A 12,518-nucleotide genomic window follows, 5' to 3' on the forward strand; every position below is an offset into this window, starting at 1 on the left:
GTTTTGAACAATAATGGTAGTTTCTTGGTAGCTGAGTATAAGTCCATAAAATAAATTGTGAGTCAATCTGCAAATCCTTAGATAGGGAATTTCAAACGGCAACTGATTCACCAATTAAAATATACTTAGATGTTTCAGACAGCTTTTTATTAAATCATTTTTGTACATCATATATTACATTGACATAATATGTCATTAACAAAAGGGTAATTGTAAATAAACAGTGACTGCTATGCTTATTGAAAGAAACATCTCAGTGATATGACTCTTAGTCTTTGTCTAATGAAGTACTTTTTGTAGATTAACAATGTATGAATTTTTTCAGACTGTGTGGCAAATTGCTTTGTTACAAATGACAACATAATTTTTTTTTGTTTGTTTGTTTCTTCCCAGGATCTATAAAAAATATAACAACTGGAGAAATTACAGTTGCTATTAATTCTCTTTCAAAAGCCAGGGTCTGACAGATCCATATCAATTCTGTTGACTTGAATTAGAATTACAAAACCTTTATTTGTCCCACAATGGGGAAATTGCAGTTTGCAACAGCATACAAAGGGGCAGAGGAATAACAAGAACAAAGAGTGAACTGTGTAAAAGATAAATAATAGGATTAAAATCATAACATAAAATAAAATATAATGTAATAATCAATATATGTATTGGCATATATACAAAAGGTATTGAATTGCAACATAAAGTATTGAATTGCAAAACAGATGATGATTGTTGCATATTGCACAGGGCTGTACATAGTACAGAGTAAGTAGTGAATGCGAGAGTGTTGAACCTTGAGGAGTAATAATATTACACATACGAGTGTTCATTGTGGAGCCTAACAGCAGCAGTAAGGGAAGACCTTCTGTATCATTCGTTCACACAGTGAGAGTGAATGAGTCTGTCACTGAAGCTGCTCCACAGTGCTGTCAGGTCACCCTGCAAGGGGCGGTGCTCATTGTCCGGCATGACAGTTTAGCCGGGACTCTCCTGTCACCCACCTCCATCACTGAGTACAGGGAGCAGCCCAAGACACACCCAAGTACTTATAAGTGTCCACTTGCTCAATGTCCATTCCCTGGATGTTCACTGGTGTTGTGTCTGAAGTCTGCTGTGCACAGAGTGAGAAGAAAGGGGGGCAAGACAGTCCTCTTGGGGGTACCCATGTTGCTAATGAGCAGGTCAGACACACAGAATGTTTCCTTGATCTTCTCTGATTGACTGGGTGAAAACCACATGTTTCTACAGCTCATGTTGCTAATGAGCAGGTCAGACACACAGAATGTTTCCTTGATCTTCTCTGATTGACTGGGTGAAAACCACATGTTTCTACAGCTCACACAGGGACGCAATTTAAAATGTGTGCTGAAGGTACCATGTATGTTCCTTGCCCCATAAATGATTAAATAGAATCCATAATAATGTGCTTAGTGTTAGTCTGACTATAACTCACCACTGACTTATCTAACCTGTCATTCACTGCTGGCCATCAATCTATACATGATGTTTTCTACTAAGTCAGACATATTCACATTCATGAAAAAAAATGCATTTACTAAGTTAAAATTTAGACATGGCGTACCTTTAGAAGCCCCTCTGGCAACAGTTACACCTTTGAGTCTTGACTGGTTAAGTCTTGGATTAGAAAAGTCCCATTTTCAGGTGTTTCCTTCAAATGTGCTGTGAAGTTCAATTCTGGGTTTGCCAGTCACAGAATGAGAATGAGCTTTACTGTGTCTAACCTAAGACCCTCTCACACTGAACGAAAAACCTTAGTTGAATGGATGATTTTATCAGCTCAGCTATGAAGGGGAATGCCGCGTTGATCCGTTAATTTACATGATATACCAGCGTGTCAAATTGTGATTTTGCCACTGGATGGCCTGTCAGACTGTGTCATTGTAGAAGCTCCAGGGCTGCAATCAGCTCAAAAACAGAGCAAAGTTGTGAACTACTCCTGTAAGAGACTGATGTCTGAAGTGCCATTTTATTAATCAAACAAATCAAATGTGTAGTTACATGATCTTTAAGTGCATAGGTGAATAAGCCTTAAGTAATGTTTGGGAAATTACACTGAGGATTCTTGATGTAAACTGCCCATGTGTGGCTGTGTTTTTATATAGCTTATACAGTGATATGGCAAACTTTATTATTGATCATGGCAACGCAATGACACTAACCGTGATATCCGCGAGCTCTGCATCAGTGGAGAAGAGGAAATGCAGCACACTTAAATATGTAATGATGATGTTGTCGATGCGATGAAGTATGAGAGGGAGGAAAAAAATTACACACAACTTTCACAGCAGAAGGTCAGACGTGGGACTGCGGCAATGTGAAAGCGCACCTAAGGCAAGTCGACCTGGGTGTCAACCTGGTGTTTCCGATGTGATAGAGGTAACAGTGACACTGATGAGTTTAATGGCTCCGTCCTAATCCTGAAAGCAGGGTAGACAGCCTCAGTGAATGTGGTGTAGAAGGTATGAAGGTGGATCAGTTTGTCAGAGGAGACAATGAAGAAGGACAGAGTGCCAGCACGCCAGTCCAGATATACTCCAATCCTTTCACTGTTGGAAGGACGTTTTGGGATGAAAATTCTGTTATCATTATACAGGCCATAGCATTCATCATCAGAGAACTTAAGGCTCCAAGACTGATCATTCCTTCCAATGCAGGAGTCGTTATCTGCTCCTTTTCGTTTGATTCCTCTGTAAGTCACTCCTACATAAACCTGTCCTGTCCACTCAACCTCCCAGTAACGCCGTCCAGTCAGGCCATCTGTGCACAGAAGCTGTTTCCAGAAGTCAAACCTCTCTGGATGATCAGGATATGACTGCTTTCTTTTCCCTGCTGTTACTTTTCTGTTATGATCTGACAGTACGAGGTTTCTGTGTGCTGTGTTTGGGTCCAGTGTGAGTTCACAGGCATCTGATGGAGAGATAAAAGACAGCAGGATTTTCCATCTGATCAATTTTAAAAACTTCCAATGATTTAGTCTACTGCTTAATACCACAAAAAACAAGTTAACATCCCATCAGCAATAGCTATAGTTTATACATGTCATTAAAATGAATAAATATTGTTAGTAGTTGAACTTACACTTCTTCAGGCCAGGTTGCATGAACTGTGATCCCCTGTGGTCCTTCCTGGTTAAAAAACAAAGTTCAATAATGAACAACTAATATTATGGTTAATCAAGAGAATCATCAAACATTATTATGAACTACATTTAATCTCAGAAAAAACCCACACGAACACTGATTAAAGTACCTAGGGATATCTAGAAGACTGTATACAGATACAACATAACAAAAGTAATAGTATTGTCTCAAAACAAACATAACAAAAGCTTTCTGTAAAGAACATTTGAGTTTGAAAATACTTGATCTCTACACCCTTGCCTGTTCATACCTGAGAGAGGCCAGTCTACAGTTTTGATCCTCCAGTCGAGCAGAAAGTTGCCTCACTCCCAAGTCTTCTGGGTGATTGTATCTTAGGTCCAACTCTTTCAGATGACAGAAGTTGGAACTCAGAGCTGAGTTCAGTGAAGCACAACCTCTCTTGGTGATTAGACAGCCTGACAGCCTATATACACACACAAACATGTGGAATCTCATACCAAGACGTGACATGTTTGAGGTCAGAGCATAGCATCTTGTTTCTTGACAGTAAATATCATCTGTACATGTAGCCTTTCATCTAGGGAAATCTGTTGAACCTGGACACGTTGCGTTATGGTTTAAGGTGTCAAGCCTCAGTGTCCCACCATGTCTCGCAACAATTTTTAGTGCATTTATAGGTGTTAGTGTGTGTGTGTGTGTGTAATAAATAAATGAAAAGTTCTGACCTGAGAGTTTCCAGTGAACAGTGAGGACTCTGTAGTCCTTCACAGAGTAGCTCCACTCCTGAATCCTGCAGGTCGTTGTTACTCAGGTCCAGCTCTTTCAGAGTGCAAGAATAGGAACTGAGAACTGAGGCCAGAACTTTACAGCTTCTCTCTGACAGATTGCAGCAACTCAACCTAAACAAGTACAGTCAATAAAAAATAATCAGTTGTTGTTTAGTTTTTTTTATATATATAGTTGTGCATCAAACAGTGTTTCTCAGTTCCAGTCCTCGGGACCCACTGCTCTGCATGTTTTCGATGATTCCCTCCTCCACCACACCTGATTCAAATGATCAGCTTGTCATCAAGCTCTGCAGTGGCCTGATAATGAGCCATTCATTTGAATCAGCTGTGTTGGAGGAGGGAAACATCGAAAACATGCAGAGCAGTGGGTCCCGAGGACCGGAACTGAGAAACAGTGGCATAGAAGTAGCTATTTCCTAAACTTACACAGCTTTAGTGGAGGCCTTGATCACTGGCAGCAGCCCCACCAGAGCCTCATCTGAAGCAGAGTATTTCTTCAGGTCAAACATGTCCAAATTTTCATCTGCAGCCAGTAAGATGAAGGCCAGAGATGACCACTGAGCCGGACAAAATGTATCCGTGGACAGTTCTCCTGTTCTGATAAGTTTCTGAATATGCTCTATTAGAGAAGTGTCCTCCAACTCCATCAGACAGTGAAGGAGGTTGATGTTTTTGTCAGAACTTGACATTTCACAGCACTTGGACTTGATGTATTCAACTGTTTGCTCAGTTGTTGAAGAATTTGTTTTCCTGTGCTTCAGAAGGTCTCCTAGAAGAGTGTGATTGGTCGGAAGTGAAAAACCCAGGAGGAACCGAAGGAATAGATCCAGGTGTCCGTTTGGACTCTGTAAGGCCTTGTCCACTGCATTCTGGTAGAAAGAAAATGGATCAGATGTGTCCAGAAGAGAAGCCGATGGTTCTTCTGACAGCAGATTGACACCAGTGTTGACGAATGTCAGATGGACATGAAGAGCAGCCAGAAACTCCTGAACACTCAGATGGATGAAGCAGAAGACCTTGTCCTGATACAGGCCTCTCTCCTCCTGAAATATCTGTGTGAACACTCCTGAGTAGACTGAGGCAGCTCTGATATCAATGCCACACTCTGTCAGGTCTGACTCATAGAAGATCATGTTGCCTTTCTGCAGTTGATCAAAAGCCAGTTTACCCAAAGACTCAATCATCATCCTGCTCTCTGGACTCCAGTGTGGGTCTGTCTCAGATCCACCATCATACTTGACCTTCTTCATTTTGGTCTGGACCACCAGGTAGTGAATGTACATCTCACTCAGGGTCTTGGGTAGTGCTCCTCCCTCTCTGGTTTTCAACACATTCTCCAGAACTGTAGCAGTGATCCAGCAGAAGACTGGAATGTGACACATGATGTGGAGGCTTTGTGATCTCTTAATGTGGGAGACTATCCTGCTGGCCTCCTCTTCATCTCTGAATCTCTTCCTGAAGTACTCGTCCTTCTGTGGGTCAGTGAACCCTCTGATCTCCGTTGCCATGTCAACACACTCAGGAGGGATCTGATTGGCTGCTGCAGGTCGTGTGGTTATCCAAAGATGAGCAGAGGGAAGTAGTTTCCCCCTGATAATGTTTGTCAGCAGCACATCCACTGAGGTGGACTCTGTAACATCAGTCAGGATCTCATTATTGTGGAAGTCCAGAGGAAGACGACACTCATCCAGACCATCAAAGATTAACACAACCTGGAATTTTTCAAACTTGCAGATTCCTGCTTCTTTGATTTCAGGAAAGAAGTGATGAACAAGTTTCACTAAACTAAATTTTCTCTCCTTTAGCACATTCAGCTCTCTGAAAGAAAATGGAAACAGGAACTGTATGTCTTGGTTGGCTTTGTCTTCAGCCCAGTCCAGAGTGAACTTCTTTGTTAGAACAGTTTTTCCAATGCCAGCCACTCCTTTTGTCATCACCGTTCTGATTGGTACATCTCTTCCAGGTGGACCTTTGAAGATATCTTGACATCTGATTGTTATTTCTGATCTGTCTGGTTTCCTGAATTCTTTTTCAATCTGTCTGACTTCATGTTCACAGTTGACCTCTGAAGTCCCTCCATCTGTGATGAAAAGCTCTGTGTAGACCTGATTCAGACGTGCTGGATTTCCTGCTTTAGCAATCCCCTCAAACACACACTGAAACCTCTTCTTCAGACTCAATTTGAGTTTATGGTGACACGAGGCTCCAAGAGTTCCTACATGAAAAAAAAAAATCAAATTGTATGGTATTACACTAGATTGAACATATTCCAATTCCAATTTAGGAATAATTATTATTTTTGACCAGAAACAACAACCAAAAAAAAATAAACAATAATGAATAAACAATGAAGGTATAAATAGCACCTTTCCATGAAACTGCCAACCAACTGACAGTTGACTGGTAAAAAAGAGGGACTGCAATTGCAATATTTCTTGGAACCTACCTCCTGAATTTAAATACTTCAAGAAATATTGCAAAACTGTGACTTGAATATCTTTTGGTCAACCTTAACATAATTTACAGAAATTCTTTCTGAGAATGTGGTGGCCAACACCTGAGTAATGGTGGCATAGCTTTGTGTTAAATGGTTGCATCACCATTTTTAATTGTGTGTTATTATAATGACTAGAGTGTTAGGGGTTTACTCTATGCTGTGGTTTGCAACATCCATATTCATACATCTTAAAGCTCAAAATGCTCAAAATACCACTGGGTAATTAAATCAAGAAAGTTGTCAGATTCACGGTCATTTATTACTGACCCAAACATACCCTCCCAGCTTGGACAAACACCTTGGGAAGTGTCTGCAGCCAATAAGTGTATATAGATCAGGTGTAATTTTTATTTACTGCAGCTGTATAAAATTACAATTTTAAATTTTTAATAAACCTTAATAAAAGCCTCTTACGGTTTTGGAGGAAGTCAGCCAGCTCCTCCTGCTTCATTCTCCTCATGAACTGCAGTGCGATTTTCAGAAAAGCTTTTCTGCTGCTCTTCATCTGCTCTTCCTCTTTACCATTAATCGCCTGAGACTCATCATCATGGCTCTTAAAGCACTCTGGATCCAGAAACCTCTGGAGCTCCTTCAACTCATTCTTCACAAAAGTAAGAATGTTCTCCTCCAGAATCTGTGATAAAACAATATTAATTTAAATTCAGAGTCTAAGATTGATTTCCCCTTTCAGTCAATATCCCTGGTAGGACGGGAGTATGATAACATCCTCAAGACACCAACTAGAAGACCCTGCATGAAAATGCTTGTCAGGCCTGATGAGACAGGATTTTGACAGGAATTGTCAAAGTCTCTATTTCAACCCTTCTCTATTTCAGAAAATATTGTTATGTTGATAGGTTTTTGTTGTGATTTAGATATAAATATTGTTATTTGATTTACATTTAACTATTTTACATTTTCTGGGTCCAGGTTCGAGTCCAGCTCGGGCCTTTCTGGGAGGAGTTTGCATGTTCTCCCTGTGTCTGCAGTGGGTTTTCTCTGGGTACTCCGGTTTACTCCCACCTCCAAAGACATGCTAGTAAGGTTAATTGGTTACTCTAAATTGACCCTAGGTGTGCGTGTGAGTGCGAATGCTTGTTTGTCTCTATGTTAGCTCTGTGATAGGCTGGTGACTTGTCCAGGGTGGACCCCGCCTCTCGCCCGATGGAAGCTGGGATAGGCTCCAGCAACCCCTGCGACCCTAGTGCAGGATTAAGCGGTACAGAAGATGAGATGAGATCAGTTTATTTTGCTTATATTTTATGTTATTTGGCTTAAGGTCAGTCTGCAGAATTCAAAAGGTATAAATGGTGAAGGTAGACATTTTCTATCATGTTGGAACTGCAACAGATGTTGTCTGTATGTGTGTTGTGGGAGAGATAATATTAAGTACAGAAAATTGGGGGTACTAATGTTTATATTTTGAGTTAAGACAGTAGTGTGGTACATGCTGTAAAAAAGGAATTAGTAGTGTGTACACCTAGAGAATATACTTACTGAGTACACAGCTATAAAATGTGTTAACACAGCTCTGGGTGTAAATGGTAATTTCCTTGAACCATTTGTGAAGATGGGGGCCCACCAATGCTTCTATGGACTATGCAACTTTCAATACCTATGGACTATGAACATTTGATCCTGTATTGTGGCCATGAGAGACTTTTGCAGAGAAAGAAAAAAAGTGATTAGATAGTACAACCTCCTATTCCTGTAAAAGAAAGAAATGTGAAGTGTGTCATACATGCCTGTTTACTTTCACTTTCATCAAGTGTTCAATGGTTGAGACTAAGCAAATGTTTTGCAACATTGGCAACTAATTTACTTATTACTTACTTATTTTAATATTTTACATTTTAATTATTTAGTGGCCAGAGAGCCACGGCAATTCGTAAATACTTGTTATTTAAGTTGTATTTTTTTATTATTATTTTTTTATTATTTATTTTGCTAATATTTTACGTTACGTGGCTTGAGGAGTTCTAGTAAGAGTTGTGTGTACCATTGTGTGTAGCAGAGTATTTACTAAAGTTACTGAACTGGTAGACGGTGTGTCTACTTGACAGTGACACATTTTGAAAATACGAAAGTAGGGAAAATATTGAATCATGAAAGCATGACAAAACTGTTATCCCAAGAAGGACTTAAATTAGGCTGAGTTAAATCCTGCCATCAGCATTTTGAGTGTTTTTTCTATACAATATACAGTTACTAACCACAAACATTGAGCTCAGGGCTGTTTGATGACCAGTGTAAACCTCCTCAGATGATTTCTCCTGATCCCTGTGGAGAAAACATGATTCATTAGTGCTGATGGTCAGACTACTTTCATGTGTAGCTCAACACTAAACAAACAGGACAGTGAGATGCCGTTAACCCAAGCGCATTAAACCTTCACTCTTCATGGACACAATATTTGTGTCTCCTGTTTTCTGCCCAGACCTGATGGATATGCATCAGTCACAAAAGTTAAAAGGAATAATAATAATGAGAAAAAACAATTATCAGTCCTTGTTTCAACTTAATACCATGAGTTAAAACAACTAATTAATACAATTAAATTCAACTGTATTTATATAGCATCAATAACAATACAAATTATCTCAAGATGCTTTACAAAAACCAGTCTGAAACCTCCACATTAGCCTGAAGCATGGAAGATCGAAGAAGAGAGAAGAGAACAGCAGGAGAAACAAGATAAACAAACTTCTGTCATAGACACATACATTGGACTAAAGCAAACACATAGACTCTAATAATACATGATATAGCTGATGATGCTATGTGACAGTTTGAGGGTATAAGAGGTATCATGAGCAGGTTAGAGAATTGTTCATTCATGTTGGAGAGGACAACTGGAGGAGGACATGAAGACTGGACAGGTTGATGAGGCCACGACAACAGGTTAGGTTACATTACACAATTAAGAACTCATTTTATCTTGTTAAATCAATTCCATTCCATTTCATTATTTCAACTACATTTTTAAATTGGTTCTACTAAGATTTATCATCTTGACAATTAATGGCAAGTTTACCTAAACTTCAAACAGATTTCAAACACATTTGGTTTAAAATCTGTTGACAAGATGCACAAAGGTTGGTATTGGCATTTGAAACAATGCCCTCACTCAATGCCATTTAGGCTGCTTAGAGAGGAGCACATTCAAATTTGATCCACCAAGAACAGCCACTTTGAATTTATTCCGGGAAGGGAAAACAGTTCCAAAATCCACCCATCAGTAATGTAACATCATGGTTTAAGCCTATTGTGTAGAGCCTTGTTTAAAAGTTTTCACCATTATATAGTAATAGTTCTAGTTAGAAAAATATACATATGTCAGAAATCTCTATATTTCCAAGTATCTATATCATAGCACTCTTCCTCCTTTCCTTTTCAAAACTCAAAGGCATGAGTTAATGAACATTGACCGCAGAGACAGACTTTTGAAAATGTATTAAACTAAGTTAAATGTCAAAAACTAATCATGACTATTGGAGTTAAAGGGATGAAAAAAGTTTAGATAACTTAATGGGGCTGTAACAGATCAGTATTACACATATTTGAGGTACAGTGCATCTATGATATTACTGTAGTTTAACATTAGTCAAACCGTTCCCAGCACAGACAATTTCTGCAACAAAAAAGTTCAGCTGACTTGCTCTAAAGATGAATTATGAATCACCTTTTGAAAACAAGAGGAGGATCCATGGAACCATCACTCTTCATGGACACATAGCTTGTGTCTCCTGTATTCTGCACAGTCCTGAAAGAAGTGTAGAAGTAACAACAGCCTTGAGTTAGTCTGTGATTATAGATAAACTGAGAAGACAGACATGTTACTGTAGTTTAATATTATACTACTAAAAACAGTTTAGTTGACTTGTTCTGAAAATTATTCTTACTTTTTAAAAACAAGAGGAGGATCCATGGAACCATTACTCTTCATGGACACACAGCTTGTGTCTCCTGTATCCGACACAATCCTGAAAGAAGTGCAGAAGTAACAGCAGCCTTGAGTTAGTCTGTGATTATAGATAAACTGAGAGGACAGACATGTTACTGTAGTTTAATATTATACTACTAAAAACAGTTTAGTTGACTTGTTCTGAAAATTATTCTTACCTTTTAAAAACAAGAGGAGGATCCATGGAACCATTACTCTTCATGGACACATAGCTTGTGTCTCCTGTATTCTGCACAGTCCTGAAAGAAGTGCAGAAGTAACAGCAGCCTCGAGTTAGTCTGTGATTATAGATAAACTGAGAGGACAGAAATGTTCCTGTAGTTTAACATAAGTCAAACAGTTCCCAGCACAGACAATTTCTGCAACAAAAAAGTTCAGCTGACTTGCTCTAAAGATGAATTATGAATCACCTTTTGAAAACAAGAGGAGGATCCATGGAACCATCACTCTTCATGGACACACCGCTTGTGTCTCCTATATCCGACACAATCCTGAAAGAAGTGTAGAAGTAACAGCAGCCTCAAGTTAGTCTGTGATTATAGATAAACTGAGAGGACAGACATGTTCCTGTAGTTTAACATTAGTCAAACTTCCACACGACAATTCTGCAACAAAAAGTTCAGCTGACTTGTTCTGAAGATGAATTATGAATCACCTTTTGAAAACAAGAGGAGGATCCATGGAACCATCACTCTTCATGGACACACCGCTTGTGTCTCCTATATCCGACACAATCCTGAAAGAAGTGTAGAAGTAACAGCAGCCTCAAGTTAGTCTGTGATTATAGATAAACTGAGAGGACAGAAATGTTACTGTAGTTTAATATTATACTACTAAAAACAGTTTAGTTGACTTGTTCTGAAACGTATTCTTACCTTTTAAAGACAAGAGGAGGATCCATCGAACCATCACTCTTCATGGACACACAGCTTGTGTCTCCTGGGTATCTGATGTGACCCCAAAAGACAGGGCATGATTAAATCCCTAAATGTGTTTTCACCTTGTCGTTTTTTTTTAATCCCTTATCAGTCTCATTATCCCATCAGTCCTTAGTGTATATCTAGTCCCATCTTTCCCTTTGTCTTTTTCTGTTCTCCGTGTCAGGTGAATTGAACCTTTGCTTGGATAAATCTTGCTTGAATCCAGCAGCGCCTTTTTTGTTTGTCCTGAAAGTTTTTAAGTTTACTGAAAGCTCTCTTTTTATCAGTCATCTGTGTGAATCTTACATTTGGATATTCTATTTTGCAAAACCACAACATCAGTCTAGAAAGGCCTGAATAAAGTCAGCCGTAAAAGTCTGAGAAACAAAAGACCAAGCAAAATATTTCAACCCTACTCAAACAAAATCTTTTTTATTTTGAAATCCTAAGGTTGAAGAATCCAGACTTTCAGTTGTTCTTTGGTAGCGACAGGATCTTACCTCTTAGGTTTGGTCTGTCTCTGGGACAGACTGTGATTTGGTGGCAGGACTCTCTTATCTTTCTCCTTAGACCTACTCATGATAGACTTTACACCTGTACACAAACACAGCCAACATGCTGGTTGAGTGCTGAATACTTTGAGTTTGTCATCTTGTCATGCGGAAACTTTCTGTCAAATATCAACATTTCAGATCTGCTAACCTCCAAACCTGTATGCTTGTGAAACAAAAAGATTGACATGTTTCCAAAGTAATGTCAAAAATGATCCAAATGAGTTATTAAAGAATACTCACACAAATCAGTGGAAGTAAAGTCTACTATTGTTAGTAAATGGCTTCTTTTTAGATTCACTGAGGTACAAATAATGTACAAATAATCTATGGTGTCATTTGTTTTCCCAAAAACTGTGTAAAGAAGTGTTACAAGTCAAATACAGTATCAGTTACTGTACTGCACAAAATACTTATGTATTCTAAGTAGTATCAGTATTACCGTACATTGACAGCTCTTCTCTGAGTTCTGTTCACTACGTGACCTAATGACTCAGTCTATCAAACAATGAAATAGATCCAGGCTGTGAGCATGTATTTGCTGTAAACAATAAATTGCTAAGCATAGAGTATAAAATTGTTGACCGTTGACAGTACCTTTTTCAGCTGCTGCAGTCAATGTCAGGAGAAACACAGTCCTCCTCTGACCTTCCAAGGAACTGATATGTCAGGCAAGAAT

At 39.0% G+C, this 12,518-nt stretch overlaps 1 protein-coding gene across 3 annotated transcripts in view; it reads right to left on the bottom strand.

Moving 5' to 3' along the window:
* Nucleotides 1-1,174: 1,174 nt before the first annotated feature.
* The window catches only part of LOC125016713 (NLR family CARD domain-containing protein 3-like), a 28,251-nt gene continuing 16,907 nt past the window's right edge, over nt 1,175-12,518 (bottom strand). For 2 of the 3 annotated variants that reach the window (XM_047599366.1, XM_047599368.1), the window contains 8 exons: nt 11,024-11,104; nt 8,618-8,684; nt 6,819-7,038; nt 4,334-6,122; nt 3,845-4,018; nt 3,409-3,582; nt 3,097-3,143; nt 1,175-2,925 (listed from right to left, as the gene is read on the bottom strand). In XM_047599366.1, the coding sequence (XP_047455322.1) occupies nt 2,345-2,925; nt 3,097-3,143; nt 3,409-3,582; nt 3,845-4,018; nt 4,334-6,122; nt 6,819-7,038; nt 8,618-8,684; nt 11,024-11,104 (3,133 nt within the window). In that variant the 3' untranslated portion in view covers nt 1,175-2,344. Of the gene's footprint in view, nt 2,926-3,096; nt 3,144-3,408; nt 3,583-3,844; nt 4,019-4,333; nt 6,123-6,818; nt 7,039-8,617; nt 8,685-11,023; nt 11,105-11,243; nt 11,316-11,788; nt 11,883-12,436; nt 12,507-12,518 lie in introns of those variants that run through there. The other variant, XM_047599367.1, reaches the window with a different exon arrangement.

The sequence above is a fragment of the Mugil cephalus genome, chromosome 11 (genome assembly GCF_022458985.1).
Source record: "Mugil cephalus isolate CIBA_MC_2020 chromosome 11, CIBA_Mcephalus_1.1, whole genome shotgun sequence".
In the NCBI taxonomy this organism is placed as follows: Eukaryota; Metazoa; Chordata; class Actinopteri; order Mugiliformes; family Mugilidae; genus Mugil; species Mugil cephalus.